Source organism: Micromesistius poutassou (genome assembly GCF_964030765.1).
Source record: "Micromesistius poutassou genome assembly, chromosome: 1".
Lineage (NCBI taxonomy): Eukaryota > Metazoa > Chordata > Actinopteri > Gadiformes > Gadidae > Micromesistius > Micromesistius poutassou.
The window spans coordinates 3,275,832-3,299,114 of NC_140271.1; the positions used below are offsets into that span (position 1 = coordinate 3,275,832).

The window sequence follows — 23,283 nt, forward strand, 5'->3', positions numbered from 1 at the left end:
AGTGAAATGCTTTAACATAAAAACTGCCTGGTAAGAAGAAGTCTTGTCTTGTCTGACAAAAAACAGGTATATATTGCCTTGATTTAAAATACAATTCTTCTTACAAGGATTTACATTTTTGAAGTGCAGTATAGGTATTCTTGAGCACGGTAACTCCTATACCTGCTCCTTATTGGAATCCACCTTTATTCCTTGGCTTTGTATAAACGTGTTTTGAATGGGAAGCAGAAGACATGAGAAAGGAAGTCTTTACAGGCTAGTGATTGTGTTTTATTGGGCTGGTGGTTTATGACATTTGAAAATGATACATATATACATAGAAAACTGCAGTGTGACCAATGTCAAAATAAAAATATAAAGCTATTTCCTGGTTGAAAAAACACACAGACACCATAAAGATCAAAATGAAGGCACTGATGTTAATTATATACATAACATTGCTTTTTTAGAAAGGAGGGGGCTTAAAATGGAGGGAAGCTTTCACAGTTGCTCATTAAATTATCAAACCCTCTGTTGGAACATTAAGAACACAAACGAGGAGATTAATTCAACAATACATTTCATTGTGTGCACCGAGTGTGATCATCATGATCGCTTTATGAGACATAACACCGCATGTGTAAAAATATTCCGGTTAAAAATGTGTAATAAATATTCAAAACAAACAATCCCCTAAGGAAGGAGATACCCCTTACGTTAGACATCTTGCGACAAAACACGAAACAATACAGCACTTGGATTTAAGGTCCTCTGCTCTGAAATGCCATGGCATGAAACACAATGCCTTAAGTTACCACTGGCTAGCTTCTGTAGAACAGATGTGAGAAATACTTGAATGAAATTGCGGCCCTTTGGGATTCTGTCTTTGTCCGCCATAGTGTGCAATAACCTAGGATTTCCCCCAGACGTATGAACAAACAACATAACCAAGCTTATAATGCCAGAGGATGACCAACATGTACATACGTTCTTCAACACATAATATGTACTGTATGACAAAAAAATACATTGATCAAACATGGATTCAAAACAAATACTAAGTCTATTTGGAGCAACCCCATAAAAAAGGATTGTGTACATTAATGATATTTCAATGCTGCACCGTGTGCTTTTATGACTTGTGATTTATTTGTAAAATATATCCTTAAATGCTTCCTATAGTGACTCCTAGGCGCTATGACATCATAAACCATCCGTCCCAATGGTAAAAATGATGAGAATGCCAGTATAACATGGAAATCCGTTGAATGTTCTGGCCAGCGAGCAACACTGATGAAGATATTGACAATGATAATGATGTAACACGCGTGAATGACCCTCAACGGACTCCTAAAAACCGCAGGGATATTCAGGGCATCAAAGTGCCATCTCTTTTTCAAATCAAGGCTGGCTATTCTTGCATGCAACCAAATAATACTACATTGAAAATAACCAAACCTCCGCATTTCCACACATCACCTTTCAGTAATTAGTGATCTAGACCTGTCCACCAAAATGTATTATTGTATTTTTTTCCTTTATTGTAATGAGAAATCCTTTTTAGGCCTCATCATGTCTGATTGTACTTCTTTAGGTGCTCTTATGAGCTCAACCCTTACAATGTTGAACAAATGTAGGTGATGAAACATAAAACAAGTTCCAATCAGGCTTCTTTTTTTTTTCACTGCCAAAATACAGGAGGACATTTATACAAATGTATACATTCGCGTGTAATTTTCCGTCAACAGTTTTAGAAACTACAGCTTTTTTTCTGGCTAGATTACATTCTACGGTAGGTGTTGCAGGTAAAAAAAACTATCAAAGTGCATGCCAAAATAGATCTGATGGATGTGCTTATACATGTCACCGACAAAAAAAGGAAAAGCCTTTAAATGGCTTGAATAGAGAAAGATAGACTACGGTGTTCCTGGTTCATTCGGAAGATTGATTTTTGCAAATACAGTGCAAATTTTTACTTGGCCGGGAGTGACAAGTTAACAAACACTGAAAGTGCAGCCTAATGAAATATCGGTGTAAATATCTCGGTGGGTGCTCTGAATGTTAAATACATTTTTAAGAGCGAATCCATAAGAGCTGGCTTTTACAAGGCGTGTTCAAACAGCAATGTTGGAGACCCTGTATTTATTCTACAGGCACTGTACCCCATGCTTCCAAAGAACTGAAAATGACAACTTTCTTCTTAAATACTTAAATATATAAAACTTTGTTATTTCTTTTTTTAAAACAGACAATCTGTACAGATCTGGTACCAATACATATTTAAAAAAACATTACAAGTGCGTTTACTTTAGAAAGGATACCTTCCAGTTGACCATATAAAAATATGTAGCCTTAGTAGCAGTTTTTCGTCCACTGCTCCACTAGCATATCAATATGATGCTACATTACTCTCTATGCAATAACGAGAATACCTTGATTTTTTTAACTCCAGCCCAAAGCCTTTCCTCTTGTACCACTTGCCGCTGCACTCAGCATTAAGGACCACAAACCCTCGATTTAACCACTAGTAGCCGCTACAAACCACTATGAGCTCGTTCTCATCCGTCCAATTCCCACTTTCCAGCCCCTCTCACTCTAAAAACACTTTCTCTCTGCCATCCATCTTCTTGCTCGTTCCATCAGAAACACACATGTCTTGAGTTCGGACTCAGTCGATTTTTTCAACTTTACCGATAATCTTCTCTTCAAAGATGGGCAAAATGGCGTGATCTTCACGCACTTCCTCGAAAACCACCCCGCAATCAAACTCGTCGCTTAACTTCTTGAAATAAAACCTGGGGAAAAAAAGGAGTTATCTTAATTTAATTTGATTTGCGACGTTGTAGGGTACATAATCAGTTATATCACTGTGTTCCTGAATTTGAATGAGATTTTAGCAATCACATATTTTAGCAATCACGGCACACATGTAATTTGCATTTCAAATGTTCACATTATTCAAAGATGTGCACAACAATGTGGATGCTACTGGGTCAGAGTGTAATAAGCTCAAACACAGCATGAATGGAAGACTTCATTTGCCTGAAGATTTGCCTTATTCGCCTGAAATAAACATTATGTTTTAGAGTGAAATATCAGTTGGTAGCCCTAAGTACCTAGGTCAAGATATGATGACAATAAAGTTAAGTAGAGCGAAGATAAAGAGGTTTTGGCAGAGGTAAATTTAAGCTGAGTCTCCAAATAAAAACAATATAACACAGGCAAACTGATGCAAAAGTTTAAATGTGATGGAACACAAATCGGTGGATATGTAATGGAACGATTGTTCAATTTTGTCATTCAACCCCTCTATTGAAAGGTCAGGGCAAATAGAATTGAATGATATCAAGTGGAAGCATCGCAACTTTACCAGCTTTCATATGACATACTCAGAGTCCTTATGATATATGGTTTGTGTGGATAATTTGACCTGAAAATAAGGTTATGAAATACATGATAAAGCATGTTTTGCATGCTTGTATTAGTTTGTTTTGAGTTGGTGTTGAATTTAGCCAACAATGGTTGTGGTTATGATAGAGTCAGAGTTGAGAATCAAATGGTTTTAGGGATGTGCGTCGGGTTTTAGTGAGCGGACCAATCACAGCCCTTGCTGCTGCGTCGCCTCGATGCAAGTTTACACTTTTCGGGAGGCGCACGTCAGGCCTTTGCGGTGGACGCATGGAGGGTCCGCAAGGACGTAACGGGTCCGTAACCCCCCTGTGTTGCGTCGATGTGGAACCATAACTATGTCTTAAAGGTCCCATGTCACGCCACCAGGTGTGTGTGTGTGTGTGATTAGCCGTCACAAGCCGTTTTCAAACTCCGGCTCTTATGACATCACAAGTGGGCGTGTCCACCTAGATGTGTGACGGATAGACGAGCAACGTTCACTACGGCCCACTGGGCAGGCTGATGGACAGATCTGTCCGGCACACATCTAGGTGGACACGCCCACTTGTGATGTCAGAAGAGCCCGATTTTCAAAACGGCTTGTAACGGCTAATCACACACACACACACACACACCTGGTGATATAATATGTCACCTTTAAGACACACACACACACACACACACACACACGCACACACACACAGACTGCAGGCGGTACCTGTAGCTGCCTCTCTTGGTGAGCAGCTCCTTGAACTGGCCCAGGGTGACCACCCGGCCCTTCACCGACGTCCGGTAGGGGATGGGCTCTCCGCAGAAGTAGTATGCCACCGTGGTGTTCTCGCTCGGCTGCCTCCTCGCCGCTTTGTGTCTGGAAGAAAGAAAGTACGACGACTGCCGTCAAAACGACGCGATAAAAGCGCGGCAATATTTATACGTCTATATGAAGATATAGACGGATAGAGAAATACAGATACGATGGGTGGATGAGATGGGTAGATACAGTTAGATACTGCAGATGGATGGCTGTAATCCAGCTGCGTATGACATGTTCAATTCTATATCTGATGGGACTTCTCGGTTATCACCTCAATCAATGCAGGGAGCACTATAAATATTATCAGACAGACCTCTCTCTCTCTCTCTCTCTCTTCACCCCTATCTTCTTCTTTCTCTCTCGCTTCCTCTCCCTATCTCCATCTCTCTCTCTCTCTCTCTCTCCCTCTCTCTGTCTTTTGTCTGTCTCTCTCGCTCGCTCTCTGCGTCATGGCACAGTAAGTACCAGAGCATCTGCGTTATTGCGAGCATAAAACAGGACAATAAAACGCAATGTCGGGGGAAAGCGTTGCTGACAGCTACCCACAAAGAGCGCTAACGGTTACCACCAAAGACGCGTGCATGACTGAAACATCCGTTATTGAAATGCATTATGCGGGTCTAACTGAATATTTATTTTCCAACATATCATTTCCCCACAGCCCGACCGTCAGACGTCAGGCAGCACCCCCCGAGGACCTGGGAACAATTAACATCCGATGGAAAGCCTCTAGATTGAACCCGCTGGCACTGCGTTGCTAATGGGATTGAAAGGTCATGCAAACTGTCTTTGTTGCTATTCCATGATAGCTCAATGTATAGGCTTAGTGTGGCAAGCTGCGGCCGGCTATATTTGAGCAAACTCAGTCCATTTGTTTTGTTTTGTTCGGCACGTTTCTTTGGTGCGAGAATTGAACTGATAACAACAGTGTTACAAAACTATTGCAGTGAAGAGAGAGTTTGTTAATTGGTGCACGAACATTTTCGTGGGGCTTTCTAGTGCCATTGTGCAAGCAGATTAGAAATCAGCCATGTTTGATCCAACATGAAAGAAAATTGCTTTTATCTGCCTGGAGACAGTTCGCATACACAAGAGGTCAGACACTAATCAATTTCCAATCCGAGCTGCTGGAAAAACATGAAAAGATGTCCTTGTGCGAATTGAGCTCCTTGAAATATTTGCACGAACGATCAGAAAATATAGCGCAGCTATCCAAGGCTGGGACTATGTTTTTAAATTGACTTGCTTTCACCGCCATCTAATGACACAGCGAGTCCAGCTGAGTACATAATTATCTACAAACATCCGCCCTTAATGGCTTTTGCTTGAATGCATTGCATTGGTTATTCAGTAAACACAGGGCACATCGTGATGTGTTTACCAGGGGCCCAGCTCCCCCCTTCAGAGGGAACAGTCCAGTGTAACCCCCACGATGAGACGCGGTAAAGACAGTGAGCAGGTCAGGCATCTTCATCTGTATATGCTGTAACGTCAACATATTTATCTCAGCCCGCTGGTGCACTAGAACAGTGTGGGCGATGGGCCTTGACGCGACCCGGGTTCCATTCTGACCTGCGGCCCTTCAGGGCCTCTCTCTGCCCTTGGTCCCTTCAACTCCCCCGTCTCTCTTCACTGTTAAATATACATTATGTAATTTAATGTATACTGTATATAAAACATCTATATGATATATTTTAGGTGTAAAAAAAATGAATATCAATGTTTTTTTTCACCACTGCGGCCTCTTCCCTTCCACATGGGAAATGCATGCTGTTTTATAAACATCCCATTTATATTCAGCTACAGTGTTCAGGTACAGTGTTCTCCTGAACGAGCGTAGAGTCCATACAGTGAACGGCTTTTAGGAAATTGCTTTCAATTGGGTGAAGTGTCCACACATTAGCGAAAGTCATAAGAAAATAAATCAAACCACTAGCATATGAAACGGCCAAAACTACAGTCAAGTGGATGTGCTGCTGTGATCACCCATCAAGGATTACTTTCAGTGTCTTTGGATGAACTACAAGGTCAAGCTCAAACCAGAGCAGGCTGCTGAGAGAGGTGGGAGCTACGGCAAAGAGGGGGGTCATGTGACCAATGATGTTGGGGGTGGTCACGTGATCTACGACACAGGGTTGGGGGCAGGGGTCATGTGATCAATGGCTGCGTTTCAGATCGCCTGCATTTGAGCGCATGCATGCACGAGACTTGAGAAGACATGTGACATGTCGCATAGGGAAGTTATCACCAGCATTTCTGATGTTTGTATCCCAGAATGCATTATGTTATGCGTGGCAACACAACGCATGCTTGATCTGAAACACGCCTATTGACACAGAGTTGGGGGCGGGGGTCATGTGACCTATGACACAGGGGTCATGTGACCTGTGACACAGGGGTCATGTGATCTATGACACAGGGGTCATGTGACCTATGACACAGGGGTGTCCTGGGCGACCAATGACATAAGGAACAGGGGTGGGGGGTGGGTGGTGGATGGGGGGGGTGGGGTATAGGGGTGAGGAGGTGAGGAGGGGACGTACTCAGGCTCGGAGAGATCGCAGTCAGAGACGGCGGGCACCACGTCCAGCGGCGGGAACAGGGCCGGCCTGATGGCCGCGCGGCCCCTCTGGATCACCTCCATCACATACCTGGGGGGACCGCACACCCTGCTGGTTAGACACAGCCCCCCACCGTCTAACCCCCCCCCGAGGGAGCGCCGCACCGCAGCCATCACGCAGCACGCTGCTTTGGTCCCGCCTTCAACGTGAGGGTGTACAGTATGTGACTCACGGCAGGACCCGACCGATGGGAGGGCTGCTCGGTGTAACGCCCAAGGGACGTCGGTCTTAAGGCCCTGACACACCATTCCGACTGGCGATCGTCGGCAGAAAAGGCGGACGAAAAGACCGATTTTGGTCGCGGCCGATTCAACATGTGCAATCGGCTGAAAAGAACACAGACTGTATGTATCACCGACGGCTTTGATGACGGCCGATCGCACAGCACACACTGAACAGAGTCAGGTCGACGAGCTCGCCAGACTGTCCGCCGACCGTTGATCTGGTTGGTGTGTCAGGGCCTTTAAGCTCCACACTAGCATGGTTCACACTGCAAGCAGAAGTGTCCCGAGCCCAAAAGTGGTTTGCTCATATGTGACTAAGATGATCACAGCACAACAGCACAAATCACAAGGATGATTCTTTTTCTGATATTTTCCAATTCTTATTTGGGACCTCTTCAATTGTGGTCCAAAATCAGAACCAGGTCAGATTTATTTTAGCAATGCAACCTGTCCAATGCCTGAACAGGCATATCAGAATTCATTCAGAACTTTTTTTACTTCCCTGCACTGGTAGGAGTCGCTTGGTGAGCACGAACGTGGAGAACAGCTGCGATGGAGGGAGTCAGCGGTAGCAGTAGTCCTTCACAGTAGTAATGTACTTTAAAGTAGCCCTTGACACCCTGAAGCTGCTGTTCCAGTGAAGCCATCCACACAACGATCCCAGCGCTCTCGCCTCAGACTCCGCGCCCACACACGCGCTTCAGTACAGAGGTTGCAGCCCTCGAGCCGTCGTTTTCGTCTGCTCCCCATTTCGCTTGCTTCTACTGCACATCAACTTATAAAAGGAGGTAAATAATAAACTTATTTACCTCCGTACGACAGCGTGCTGCCAGGTACGTCTTTGTTATCGTTTATTTTGTGCATGCAGGTCCGTTCGGACTGTGAGCAGTTACCACCGGCGTCTGATATTGGCCACACACACAGCCAAAACGATCCACGCAAATAACTCCTAATTGAGCACTCCAGTTTGCAGTGTGAACGGAGCCAAAGAGGCGCCGGTATTACAGTATTGACAAACAGCTCATCGCCTGATCTAGTAACCACCGGCCGGGCCGTGGCTCCACGTCGGTTCCACGTCGACGCAACGCAAGGGGGTTACGGAAAAATTGTATCCTTGCGTCGAGGCGACGCAGCAGCAAGGGCTGTGATTGGTCTGCTTACTAAAACCCGACACAGAAACAAAACAGGTTCACGACTTTGTGGAAGCGTCTGCGGGGTCGTTGCGTTGCGTCGACAAGGACCCATAACAAAGGCCCCGTCCACACGGAGACGATTTTTTGGTGAAATAATGTTTTGGTGAAATCATTTTTTGGTGCATAAGTCTTGTGATCCGGATCCGGTGCCCAAAAACACTTTTCTGACCTATACGGTTTCGTGTTAGGATTCGTGTGGATGCCTGGAACGCAAACGATGATGTCAACGCCCCCCCCCCCCCACCAGCTGGGGACGTTAGAGTCACATAGATTTTTTTTTTGTATTATTTTTGTAGCTCCATGGTAAATTGAATTACTAACTGTTCATTAAAAAGTATTAGTAATAAGCGTCGGGATTTAGTGAGTGGACCAATCACAGCCTTTGCGGCTGCGTCGCCTCGACGGAAGGTTACAATTTTTGGGAGGCACAGGTCAGGCCCTCATGGTGGACGCAAGGAGGGGCCGCAAGGACGTAAGGGGTCCGTAAGCCCCTTGCGTTGCATGAACGTGGGACCATAAAGAGCCCTTAAGCCTTCACTCTGCATCGGCTTAACACTTTGACGACTCGCATTCGCATCGTCATGAGAATGAACCATTGAATGGAAAACAAGGATGGAGTAAAACAATGGTGAGAGCGGCCGCGTGTCTCCCCCCCGCCCGCCTCACCTCTGCTTGGGCTGCTGGGCGGCGGCCGTGGCTCCGCCCCTGATGCTCTCCTCCTCCAGCCGCCGCCGCACCTCCTCCAGCTGGGTCAGCGGGTTGGGCGCCAGGTTGGGGGGCATGGTGGGGTCCTGGATGAAGGGGTGGGAGGGCCGCGCGTTGCTAATGGCGCCACCGCCACCGACATTGTTGTTGTTGTTCCCGGCGGCGCTCCTGGGAACAACAACATCGGTTTTGATTGTTTGTTTGTTTGTCCTCCCCGCAGTGTGTGTGTGTGTGTGTGTGTGTGTGTGTGTGTGTGTGTGTGTGTGTGTGTGTGTGTGTGTGTGGGTTCACACTTGATGGACTGTCTTTACTGCCTGTTTACAATTCCCAAATCTGTGGTGTTCCGTAAGTTTCACATTCAACCCACACTGAGTGAGTCATAAAACTCCCTCAGGAGCACTTGGTCAAGTTGAGCTTATGCGTGTACATTTGGTACAAATGATAATGTGTCATTCCGTTTGATAATCTCATTTAACTTCAATTGGAGGGGATTTATAATATCAATTTAAAAGTGTGATTAACTCACCAATACTTTGCGATTAATAGCGTTTACAATTTTTTTATCGTTTGACAGCCCTTATTTTTATTCCTGCTCGCAGGCTAGCAAATATTAGTTTATCGTGACTTCATTGTGTGTCTTTGGTTTATTGGGCTGCTCATGGAAAGCTGAAGAACGACCAAAATAACACTTCCAAAATAAGATCTGTCTCTCTTCTCTCAGTCTCTCTCTGTGTTCACCATTATAACCGCCTTCCCTCAGGACACACAGATACAGGGACTCCTATTCAGAACCATGTTCCTGAATCGCTTATTGGACTTTGTACAAAATTTAACCCACTCACTCTTATTGTCTCTGTGCCAATGACTCTCACTCACAAACTCACTCGATCTTCTCTCGGTCTCACTCTCTATCCGTGTCTGTCTCTATGCCTCTCACTCACTCACAAACTCACTGTCTATCTCTCTCTGTCTCACTCTCTATATGTCTCTGTCTCTATGTCTCTCCTTCACTCTGTCTCTCCATCTCGCTCTCTCTAACTGTCTGTCTCTATGTCTCTCACTCACTCCATCTCTCTGTCTCACTCTCTCCATCCGTGTCTGTCTCTATGTCTCTCACTCACTCTCTCTCTCTCTCACTCTCTCTCTAACTCTCTGTCTCTCACTCACTCTCTCTCTTTCTCTGTCTCTCTCTCTCGCTCTCTCTCTCTCTCACTCTCGCTCTAACTCTCTGTCTCTGTCGCTCACTCACACACAAACTCACGCCATCTCTCTTTCTCTCTCGTCTCTCTCGTCTCTCTCTCTTACTGTCTATCTCTGTGTCTCTGTCTTTCCCCCACTCACTCCCACTCACTCCCCACTCACTCCCCACTCACTCCCTCACTCTCTCTCTATCTCTCTCTCGCTTACTGTCTATATCTGTGTCTGTCTCTCACCCAGCCACTCTCTCTCTGGCTCTCTCTCTCTCTCTCTCTCTCTGCGGCTGTCACTCACCCGTAGGGGCTCCTCTTGTGCCGGCCTGACTCCTTCTCTCCCTCCATCATCCACAGCAGGATCTTGTGGTTGCGCTCCAGCTCCTCTGGGGGTCCTAGTGGGACGTCCTCACCCTTCTTCAGCGCCCGCTTGCACAACGCCGCCGAGCCTTTCGTGCTAAACAAGTCGACCAATAGAAACTCAATTAGAACATGTTGATGGGGGGGGAAAAACATCTATCAATCGATGCGATTATTGGTTTTCTGTACAAAAGGGCATAACTCTCACAGTATTGATCTCATCCACCTTGATTTCCCCTGAGGGATGAATGAAGTGTCTGCCTGTCTGTCTGTCTCTCTGTCTGTCTGTTTGTATATTTGTCCATCTGTCAATTGGTCTACCTATCTATCTGTCTCTTTGTCTGTCTATGTCTGTCTTTGTCCATCCATCCATCCATCCATCCATCCGTCCGTCCGTCCGTCCGTCCATGACCCTCAGAGGACAGTAAAGCCCCGCCCCCCCCCCCCACCTGTGGCCCCCGGGGTCCGCCGAGACGCTGCTCATGCCGTCCGCGTAGTTGCGGCTCTTCGAGGCGTAGAAGTCGGCGCCGGCGTCTCCCTTGGGGGCGTGTCTCCCGGCGGAGGACAGGCCGTCCGGCGAGCGCGACTGGACGGGGGAGTGGCGCCCCGTGCCGGGGCTCTGGCCCCCGGGGGTCCGCATGACCCGCTGCACGTGGTCGTCCAGGATGCTCTCGGGGTTCTCCTCGTGGGCGTCGCCCAGCAGGAGGGCGTAGTGGGCGTGGGCGTGGGCGTGGGCGTGCGGCGGCGGTTGCTGCTGGCAGTGGGCTCCCGCCGCCGGCCTGTGATTGGCCGGCGGCGCCTTCGGGGCGTGGCCGTCGAGGTCGTCGTCGTCCTGCCGTGGGAATAAAAAGAAGGGACAAAGGGTCTTTCTTTATAAAGGGAGAGATATTTGGATTGATCAAAAATATTTGAAAACATTTTTAACAAAGTGTTGTTCAATTATTTCAATTATATGAAGTAATTCTAAAACCTTTTTGAGATTTCTATTTCTAAGGCTTTCTATCAGGACAAATGCCACCAAACAAAAGCTGCGCTATTCAATGTTATAATCACCGTAGCCTGCAGATGTCAGATTTTCCCCTCCTGCACTGTTCGTGCCTTCTGCAATTTGTCGTTTGGGAATTTGGTGGTAAAACTATTTTAGTTAATATGAGTTTTATTTTTACTCACGGCCCCCACTTCCCCTTTGCAATACTGCACACCAGGGCCAATAATGAAATGCATTCACCCGTAATTATTAATAATACTGCCTGTTAACACCAACACTGAAAAAGGAATCACATCTGCACTAGGAGTGTTTGGGAGAGTGGAACTAATAGGCGGTTGAAAACAAGCAAGATGAGTTATGAGAATGAGCCGCGCTGCATGCTTCTTGGGAATATGATATACTATCTGAAGAGATTTCAATATAAATATTATGATTGTCCTGACAAAATGTCATCACCGACGGCCATTGTTAATATTGTCTTCAGAGACACATTTACCGTAGTCCATGTGAAACCAACACGATAGTGTAGGAATTTAAATCATTGGGCACTCCTTAAGCGATTGCTATTCTGCTATATCCATCTGTTTGACTTCCTGTTGAAGAATATGTCAAGATAACAGGGACGGAAGAATAAGTGGGTTTTGAGTCACACATTCACTTCAAAGACCAATGGCGATAATGGATTTCATCCTTAATTCTATTTTTTTTTAACATATTTCTATTAAATTTAGACCAGGGCTGCTGGCAAAGCTCCAGATAGTTTACTAATGAATGTACCGGATTCACACGAGCCACACGGCCAAAAAAGAAAATCATTGATTTGAAGGAAAAAGAGAATCTCAGCTAAGTTCAAGTTCTTGATCCGTTTCTTAGATCTATAAATGACAACTTTTGTTCGATTTTCTTTTGCGGTTGTAGCAATGTTGCATCTGAGGCTGGATGCCAACGGCTCTGGAATCTCTGCTTTGGGGTTGACTACTGAGGGAGATTTCAATTTTCTCGTACAAAACACGTAAAAAACCATTTAATGGCAGTCCAATCGAGATCAAAAAGGCAGTGGAGTACATTGGGCTGACAAACACTGAGAGAGAGAGGGTCTAATTCCAGAGATGAAGCGTTCGTTGGCAGGCCGAAAACACAACGATGAAGGACTTCATAGCCAAAGGGTTCGTTGTGTTTTTTTTTGTGTGTGTTATTCATTATTTCATTGTAATACATTTGAGTCCCTGTGGTAATTGCTGAGTGAGTTGTTGGCAGCATGAGAGGATAACTTATAATCAGGACACGCACTGCTTTTTAACTGTGGTTAAGTGACGCAGAGTCCTTGAGAATGATTGGATTGTAGTTCTGGGAGAATACGTTCGTACAATAGTGCTGTAACACACGATGATCCTGCACCGACAGTTTATATAGAGATATACTTGGCGACAAGTATATTGAAGGGATCAAGTGATTTAGACATGTATGTACTTGGATATACTGCATGTCGTTGTAGGTCCATCCATCCTTGTATACATTGAAGAATGGCTGGCCCATCCAAAATAAAACAAAAGCCCAGGTCCACTATGTTTCTAGTGCTTGCTGGGAGCTGCTTTAACCAATTCAGCCTTTTTCTTTGCTGTCATCTCATGGTAGACACTTGTTTGGAGTCCAACAGTTTGCGGTTCATCAATAATGCATCATGACATCACAAAAGCATTCCCACTGGGCCCCCATGCAGTGTAACTGAACCCAGATTTCTACAACATATTGGCTGCTGTTAATCTGTATCTATGTCTCCATCTGGTTTCCTGCAGAACAGAAAAACACCCACACACACTCACTCACTCACACACACACACACACACACACCCACACACACACCCACCCACCAACACACACGCACACACACACACACACACACCCACCCACACACACACACACACACACACACACACCCACCCACCCACACGGACACACACAGACACACACTCACACTCAAATGAGCAGCAGCAGAAGTCAAGTGAACACCGTATGATTTCTTCGAGTCAGCCCGAGGGCCTCTGGGGAAATAAAAGCCGAGGCCGCTCCTCACCAGCCGTACTCTCTTGAGCCGCTCCTCCAGGCGCTCCTGGGCATCCCGCTCCCGCTGCACCACCTCCAGCCTGCTGATGAGGTCCGCCGCAAACCGCCCCGGCTCCACGTGGATGTCCTTTGGTATCCGATGTGTGCGCTGCGGGGGCGGAGCCAAACGACACGCGATCGGCTTGTTGTCGCAACCGATCTCACGGTTAACGGTGACGGTGATTCATTGTATTTTTCCGTGGCGCTCTTTCAAGACACCTCAAAACGCACAACATCGTGAGGGTGTGTGTGTGTGTGTGTGTGTGTGTGTGTGTGTGTGTGTGTGTGCGTGTGTGTCTCATCCACAAGCAGTGTGTGGCACCCGGAGCCAGGGCCCTACCCACGCATGTCCCCCAGAAGGTGTGAAACTCGTTTATTTTTAGTGGTTTTTCTTTGAAATTCTAATGAAAATTCTGTTCTTTACTAAACACAGAAACATGAGTTAGTAATATGCACAATGCAATATTTGTGACAAATACATCTCACGACTAATGACTTCATATAGCTGCATGGCACATAGCTACTTAATCCTACTTAGTCCCATCGCGTGGGTCTATTACCAAGCTAATCTGCCGGTCGTTTCGAGTGTGAACAAGAAATCAGCTCCCATCGGTGTTCATCAAGGAACAAACAACGGTTGACCTTTGCTACGGTCTGAACGGCCGGCTAAGCGTTCACGGTTCATATGCAGGGGGCCAAGGACCACTTCGTCTCTCCCCCTGGGGTCAACCCTCTGGGTGCGTGCGGACGCCACATCGGGCTCATCTGCCAGCTTTAACCTTCTTAAGGTCGAAACTCCTGTCTTACTCTGCTCGTAGGAGGCAGACACTCGAAGCATGACTGGCCATGCAAATGAGCCGCCCTTTGAACCCCGGCACGCAACCTCTGCCGGCGATGGCGATGGCCAGTGGCCTGTGTCTCGTGAGCCGTTTTCACATGTCACGTGTCCTCCGGCTTTTCTCTGCATTTGTAGAGCAGGAGGTTCGACCGTGAGGGTCATTCACACTTAATCACACTTGATGCCCGATATGCGGAGATCGGTGTCGCTCAGTCATCAGTAGAATCTCCGGCTGCTTAAGGGGGGCGGGCTTGCAAGGGGCGGCATATGACGTAGGGTCGAGGTTCGCAAGAGGCGGGATCGGGTTTGTTTTGGTTTGACCGCAGACAGCGTGCAGGCAAAACGGGCAGAACTCATCGCGATCATCTTAAATGCTGCTGCAGCGAGGCATATATTCCGTTGCATCCACTACATCCGCATCGATCGATGAAAGACTGGAGCATGAGTTACAGACAAATAGAAGAAACGACGAACAAGAAAGGCGTCGTGAATGACTGCGTTACCGGAGGAAGAGAGCGTCTTCGCGACAAATGTAGTTGATTTCTGTGTTTAACTGAGAAAACAGGGAGTGGAAGGATGGGACCCTATAATGTTCAGCTAACTGTTGTCAATAATAATTGTTACGAGAGTAGCGTACGTGTGTGCGCGAGAATGGCAGTGTGTGTGTGTGAGTGGACGAGCGAGGAGAGCGAGCGGTAGCGTGTGTCAGTTTAGTGAAGTAATGAACAAGTCTGGTTGTGTCTGTGCAAACGTGTACTGTAAAGTTAGAGAAACTAAGAATAAAGTACACAGCCTGTCAAGAATCGGTGGCCGCTTCATTCCGACCGTATTCAAACCTAAAAGCAGACCCACTGCCGTTACTCCCGAGAGAACATCGACCCTGGACGGAACGGGACCGACAGCAGGAAAGGTGTAACATAATAATAAAAACATTTTTTAAACCATTCAGCGAACAAGAGGCAATAGGCTGATTATCGATTAGGGTGCGGGTGCCACTCAATGACATGCAAACGTAGACCGAAGGGTCATCAACACGCCCACTCAACTGGTGTGAAATGCCGACATCCCTACTGCTCATTCACATATAAGGTAATTAGCATTTCCACCAGAGAACATACTTCCTCAGGGGTAGTATTTTTTCAGGAGGTCCAACGTCAGGATATGTCATTCACATATACGGCACGTCGGTAGAATAGACAGAGAATAGACGGTTGTACGTCCATCTGTGAAAGCAGCTATGGAATGACCTCGCCGACGACTGAAAACGTCCACGAAACGGCTCGATGTTTTGTTTGCACATTGTTCTTATTCAAATTTGCCTCTGTGACGTGATGCATGGAGTTAAAACCATCCAAACCCAACGAAAACCGGATGATAATAATGATAAACCAAAAATATCATAAGCACAGATTGTCAAACATGCGTTTTCAAACCCGGCGAATCAAACTCATTAGATGTGATAGGTATCGATGTGGTTTTTATTCAGATCCAAAAGAGGAGCTGGGGTCACGCAAGGGACGAGGGCTCTCCGATATGCAGTCGATGCGGTGCGCATTCCTAATCGGGTAGAAGAAGAAGGGGTTCACTCCCGGGACTAATTAAAGCTACTGTTCCCTTACCGGGGGGTAACCGGGGGGTTTTTTTTTAGAAATATTAAGAAAAAAAAACCGCGTACAGGATAAAATAGGAACATTTTGAGTGGAGCCGCAGAGCTACAGAGTCCCCTCTTCCAAGCATGCTGGGTACACACAGCTTAACACACTCTTGACAGCCCTCTCTTACGCCAGCAGCAGCTATTCTTACATTCATCACAGCTCGCGCAAGAGCTTACACCTATGAGCATGCTCTTCGTGGTGCTGGTGCTGGTGGTGCAGAATGAGAGACGTGTGCGCGCGCGCGCGTGTGTGTGTGCGTGTGTGTGTGTGTGTGTGTGTGTGTGAGGGAGACGTGAGAGGGTTGGGCGGGTGAGGTTTAGCGAGAGGAAAGGGATTGAACCTCTGAAATAACTCACTGGAATATGAGGTAAAGGCACTCTCCCGTTGGCTTTGGCGCTCTCATGCATCTCGCGCCGATGCTGCTTGCGGTTTCGGTAGGGTGGGACCCCGTCTCTGGAATGAACAACAACAACAACAACAAACAAACAATGAATCAACAAGAGGGAGAAAAAAACACATTTTCCGCAAGACATGCGTTTGGAAAAAAACATTGCCACTAATTGCACTGGAGGTGCAAGTGACAAATAGACAACGGTATATTCAATCACTCATAGCATTTTCATTGCTATGAATGAACACATCGAACCCAAACTCTTTCTTTCTTCTTTAATGTTTGTGGGAGATGAAGGTATGGGAGATAGAGGGGAGGACATGCAGCAAATGACCACGGGCAGGATTCGAACCCCCGGGGTCGCTGCGTTCAGGGCTGAGCCTATACGGTACACGCTCTACCCGGTGAGCCACCGGTGTCGCGCCGGAAACCTGATATTGAAACCACCATAACAGCAATCATGATAATCGAGGTGTTGAGTGTTTCCATTCCACTGTCAGCATCCCCTGTTGGGAGATGTCGGGAGTCGCTCCACCATAATAGCCCATAACTAGCAACAGAAGACTGCTCACCGCCGCTAATGGGTTCAGTGTTTCAAAGCACAACAGCATAGCAGAGGAGAGCGGGAGGAGGAAGACACTCTGATGGCGCCGCTGCTCATTTTCCGCGACATGAATTCTCGCTTACAGCTTTGTAAAACTCCTCTGAGGTGGGGGGGGGGGGGGGGTGGGGGTGGTAAATGAAAGGTGGGGAAGCGAGCAGCGATAGATGCCATTAACCTGTGTGTAACCTGTGTGAGGAGAACACTCACAGACTGCTATCGGTGAGGGAGACGGTGTCGGCGTCGCTGGACATGCTCTGCTGCTCGCTGTCGTTGGCGCTGGCGGCCGGGGCCATGGCGTAGCCGCTGTTGACGTAGTACGGCAGGGCGGGCTCCGGCCATGCTGCGCGTCTGGGAGGAGAACAACAAACAGTCAACAATAACATGAGAGGCAGATTTACACTTGGTTATTAGGTTTCATCACACGGTTGGCGTTGATCGTGATTGGTCGTGATTGCGCCCAATGCGTTTTGTAACTTTTCAAGAATGTAGGCAGGCATTGGTTCAAGGCTAGACGCAGCTATGCTTATTGCAAATGTTTCTGTAGAAATCAAAAGATCGGTGTCTAGAGCCTGTCAGTGTCAAAACCTACAGAGGTTAAAGTTGGGTCAATGTGCGAGATAGATAATCAATTATGGGACAATTAATTGTAATTGACTAACCTGACAGCTGGTTTACAAAAGGTTGATTCACTTATTGACTCTTATTAACTTAACGTGTTGCTTTTCTCATTGCCCTGACCATCATCACAACAACCCCTTAAACCTAACTTAATCTTAACTTAAACTTGCACCATGTAATTTAAACCTGTAGGTCTTCCTATTGCAATGCAGTAGACACACTCATTGTTATGCTCTACAGACCAAATTGATCCTGAGAAAAACTGGAGAAAACTGGAAAAGAGCAGCCATGGGTGCATGGGTTTCAGTCTATATACACCGAAGTGAACGGCTACACAGTGTGCAAGCTTGAGTTAATTTAACTGCTTCAAATCGATGACCCACCCTTGACCATTTTGAATCCATTGTTGGAAATATGTAGCAGAAAATGACCTCTAGTTGCACTTGCAACCTGCTAACCTTCAGCCATATGCCCGTCTTTTTCTGACAATAAAACAGTCACTATCCAAATACAATAGTAGCATAGAGAAATGCAACACTAGCACAAAGAATGTCTGACGGTGAACACACTGCTGGACAAATTGGATTGACCTATGCTGAGACCCATCAGCAGCATTAACAGACATGGTGTGGATGGAGCATTATGGAGAGCAAAGTCACTGAGAATTGGCACCTCACGCCCCTTATTATAGCAGACTCCAACTCTCCAGAAAGCTGACATCAAATAAAGCCTCTCCATTTTGTTGTTCTTTTACATACAATCTAGGAGAAATAAACAAATTAAATCATCCCAAAATCCCAACATCATCGAACACGTTCCTGGCTAAAGGCACTCTCCCGACGACTATATTGTTGATATAATATCATAAAAAACAACAATGAGGAATTCAAGACTTTCTATATTTTCCACATCATCCCAAGTGATACTGAGTTTCCAAACCCTGTGTATCCCAAAAGTAAACAGAATTATTAATCTCAAAGTGTAGGTAGTGCTTCTGAGACACCTGCTTGGCCCAGGATGTTTAGTGATTCAGCAGCACAAGCATTGCACAGGGAGTGTTGTGGCAGAGGCTGGACTAAAGGTTATTCACTTAGCAGTATCAGTCTCCCAGATAACCGGACTTAACGCGTGAGAGGAGCACCTGTGGTGGAGCTCTTCACATAAATAAGATGCAGCACTTGACCGGAAAGGTTGTTTTGATTTTTTATGGAGCCATCCACAAAAAGAAATACAACCACAGACCGGAGCTGGAATAGACTGATACCAAGTGGACTCGGAGGCTCTTAACAGACCCCAGTTCTTCTCTCTATAAATCAATGCTTAATTTAGACTTAATGAAGCCTATGCCCGGAGGTACTGATGCAGCAAAGTCTAGAACAAGTAGTTTGACAATTAAAATGACAAAGAATTGCTGCCTGAGCTACTTTTATCTTTGTTAGTTTTAAAATTGTTAGTGTTATTGTTATTACTATGCATTTGTTCTGACAGCCTTATATTCGTATTGGGATACCTAACAAGATGTTTATTTGAAGCACATTTATTAAAGTATAAGAACAAAACATTGCAAACGAACCAACAAACAACAAAACGTGTGGATGACAGATCGCATCCGCCCTAGATCCAAGAAAGACAATATAGTCATGATCCAGCATGAACCTCTCCAGCCTGTCAGATACGCTCAGATCCTCAGAACAGCCGAGGTGTAAGTCCCAAATGAATTATGAAATAAACTCACACCGCAATCTCACACACACATCTAACACCCTTTTCTCAGCAAGCGGAAATCCTATCTAGATCACAGCTGACAGAAATAGACCTGCTCGATTCCTTTTGCAGGGAAGAACAGAGTACATGGGATGAATATGAATCCTTTTTTTTTTAATCAATAACTGCGTCTAGAGCCAATTGTATTTATGGCATGAATTTGAGTTGTTCTCTTCCTATCGATTACAGTCTCTAGATCCAATAACACATAGAGTGCAAGGCACGCTCATGAATTACTGAGTGCTCTTGGCATTATTTTGTTCTTATTGGAGTCATTGAATAAAGGTATGTCAAGCCACATAGAAAACCTATGGTATTTTCCAAAATTGGATCAAAACACCCTGGAAATAATCCCAAATGTCCACAGAACAAATTACACATACATTATAAAAAATCTCTTGTTAAAAGAATGTAGAGAAATAGATTCAGACCTGAACAATAGGAGAGGGAGATGGGGAGATGGGGAGATGGGGAGATGGAGTGGGGTGGGTGGGGGGGGAGCTGACCTGTACTCCCGACTGTCCTGGAACCTCAAGCCGCTGGCCACGCGCTGCGACGCCGTCTCCGCCAGCAGCCTCTGCGTGACCTGGATGCACGCCGCCGCGGGCTCGCCGCCGCCGCCGTCCTGGTTCCTCCTGGACGACGACTCCCGCTCGGCCGCTCGCCACTCCTCGTCCTCCGCCAGTGTGGGCAGGTAGTGCCCCGTCGTCGTCATCGACGACGACGTCACCACCGCCGCGTTCCCCGGGACGGACCCCCGGTGGTCGGCGCCGGCGCTTCTCGGGCTCTCGCCGCCGCCGCCACATTCGCCCGTGCGCGCGTACTCCAGATAAAGGTCCGACTTGAGGAACAGCGGGTAGGCGTTCTCCTCCATGGTGGCCTGGACCTCCGTCTGGGCCTGCTGGAACATGGCCGGGTCCACGTGGAGCTTGGCCACGCGGTCCCGGATGAAGCACCGGGTGGGCGGCCTGATGCGCCGCGACACGATGCCGTCGCCGTCCAGCACGTACTTCCGGTATATGGCCTTGGCCAGCTTCAGCTTCTTCTCCCGGTTGGCGCCGCCGCTGGCCTCCAGCTTGCGGAAGCCGCTGCAGGCGAACCAGAAGTCCAGCAGGTCGCCGCAGCCCTCCCGCTTGAGGAAGCGGGCGAACAGGTGGATGCCCTCCTGGTCGTCCAGCAGGCAGTGGAGCGACTCGGCCCACTTGACGTAGGGCGGCGTCGGGGAGGCGCTGCCCTCCGGCTCGTAGCCCAGGTCCAGGTCGGGGCGGCGCGGCGTGGACGCCACGGACGCCTCGCTCTTGGAGGCGTAGGGGAGGAGGAGGAGCAGGGGGTTGGCAGCGACGGCGGCGGCGGCGGCGGCGGCGTGCGACGGCGGTGTCAGGCCTCCCTCGCCGAACGCCAGCTCACCTTCCTCGCCCGGCACCGGGGGTCGGGGGGCGTCCTCGGTGAAGCCGCCGCCCGGGACGGACGGGTAGCCCCCCTTGTGGCGTGCGCTCCGCATGGTGACGAGCGCGGCGTCCATGCACCGCGTCTCCGTGGCGACCGCACCGCCAGGCGACCGGATGCAGAGCTGGGCTTATGCCTCCGCAGAATGGATTCTCCTACAGGGAGAGGACGCGATGAGGTGAGGTTTGGTACGAATCATTCAGATGACTAGGTATGTGACAGCACAGTGAACTTACTAACTAACTTTCCAATCAAATCATTACAACTTCATTACAATCAAATCATTACAAGCTATTGTAACAAACTAATTTAGGTTTTCATTATCAATAGACCTATTATTGAGAACCATAGTTTACGGAAAATAAAAACTGTGATGGTTATTGCCATTACTGCCATTAGAAATGAATTTTCCACAGGCAACATTTGGTTATGTTGATGTTTACATACACATGAATAAAGTGTTGCTCCTTCTTAACCAGCCTTAAATGAATTCAGATTCATATATACTACTAAGACTTCCCAATATTCATATAACGGTCACACTGCATCAGGACAGTTATGGGACGTATACATCACAACTGTGAAACATCTAAGTATACGTGTGTAAATAAGTAATAGAGAGCAGCAAATGCACCTTTGATATTATTAGTTATGATTCTGACTGCATAACGTACATCACGCTGTCGAATCCCATTTTCAATCTCATAACATTTATGGTAAGTGCACATACTGTGGCAAACAGGGACAGGCTACGGAGTTTACATTGCATCAGATTTGTTTTTCCCAAAACGCCGGTATATCCCCTGTAATTTGGCTGCAGCGATTCGGCGTGGCGGGTTTCAAAAGTATCACACGGAGAGTTAAGGAAATTATCTCTGCGTTTCATATACATTACACAGCATCATAAGATACAACTATGACGCATGCAATCAGTCTCATTGTTGACCCATCTCAATAAATACGGCGGAGGAGTCTTCACCTGAACCACACGTGACAATACAATCATGCATTTCTAAATTGCAACGCCGGCTTATAATACAGTGATGTGATGCTATAAACCCGTTATCACCCCGTGATCGAATGGACGACTTGATGTTCGGCGGTATCGCTTCGCTTTGTACGGGTACTGTACTAGCTACACCCCTCTGCTCCTTTGAAGTGTGCCTCACATCACATTCATATCTTGGCCTCTAGAACAGAGTACAACACCAGTGGGTGGGGGAGGGGTAATAGAAACAAACTCTGTACAGACATAGCCGGGCCCTTCTGCAGCCGACCGACAAGTGCACAACTTTGCGAGGCAATGTATTTGTTAATAGCCGCATTGTGTATCCGATACGGGGTTTGGATACACTAGGAATTGTGCCCGTGGACGATTTCGAAACAGTTAGAAGACGCAGAGGTGGCGGGATGCCACTCGATTTCGGGAATTGATTTAGTGCTACATGTACAGCACAGCGATGGCACACACACACACACACACACACACACACACACACACACACACACACACACACACACACACACACACACACACACATACACACAGTACACACAAGCTCGGGCTACGGCAATCATAATCTCTGATCTGAAAAAAAAAGTAATCTATACTTCACCTGTGTAAATCTTCGTGTCGCTGTAACGCGCATCTGGAATTTGAACATGCACAAGTCCCCACAAATACTGTCATATGTAAGAATGGTAAGAGTTTCAAAATAACAAAGACACAGTTCTCCGTTCGCCTTTCCATAGCTGTCTCTAACTGTCTCTCTGTAGCGGGCAGCGGCTACAAAACACATGATCCACAGCGCCCCGCGTGGTCACGGGGCGCATTACACGACGGTTCAAAAATAAGATGCCCATTTAGTTTAGTTATTACTGAGGTAATGTCGACAGACACCGCCACCTGCTCATTGCCCAGTGTATTATAGATAGATAGATAGATAGATAGATAGATAGATAGATAGATAGATAGATAGATAGATAGATGGATAGATGGATAGATAGATAGATAGATAGATTAACAGGGGGTTAACAACCAAACCGAAATGTATTGATATAAGGAAGACGTATGCAACAATTCAAACAAATCTACGCTGAATGTTTTCTCTGAAACGTGGGGTAAGTTAAATATGCAGCAGTAAGCATGGGTTTCTTTCCAGTAGCATACACATATGTTCCAACTCAAACCAACAAACAAGCAAGAAATGACATATTAATGTTCGCCACAACATGCAGACCATACGAGGCAACAACGGTTTACTACACAATAACAACCAGCCTACAGTAACAACAACCAGCCCACACACTAACAACCAGCCCACACTACACAGACACACACACTACACACACACTACACACTACACAGTAATCACCTTGAGGTGGCCACTGGACTCTGGG

At 46.8% G+C, this 23,283-nt stretch overlaps 1 protein-coding gene across 2 annotated transcripts; it reads right to left on the minus strand.

Moving 5' to 3' along the window:
* Positions 1 to 373: 373 nt before the first annotated feature.
* axin1 (axin 1) lies at positions 374 to 22,624 on the minus strand. Of its 2 annotated transcripts, XM_084488754.1 has the most exons (11): positions 22,500 to 22,624; positions 19,944 to 21,038; positions 17,263 to 17,403; positions 16,417 to 16,513; positions 13,539 to 13,676; positions 10,926 to 11,308; positions 10,418 to 10,573; positions 8,888 to 9,094; positions 6,727 to 6,834; positions 4,088 to 4,237; positions 374 to 2,774 (listed from the first exon to the last, which is right to left on the minus strand). In XM_084488754.1, the coding sequence occupies exons 2-11, from the start codon at positions 20,957 to 20,959 to the stop codon at positions 2,648 to 2,650; spliced, it is 2,523 nt and encodes an 840-aa protein (XP_084344880.1). In that variant the 5' UTR covers positions 20,960 to 21,038; positions 22,500 to 22,624; the 3' UTR covers positions 374 to 2,647. The 2 variants fall into 2 exon arrangements, with proteins under 2 accessions (XP_084344880.1, XP_084344881.1); XM_084488755.1 differs by lacking the exon at positions 6,727 to 6,834.
* Positions 22,625 to 23,283: the final 659 nt, after the last annotated feature.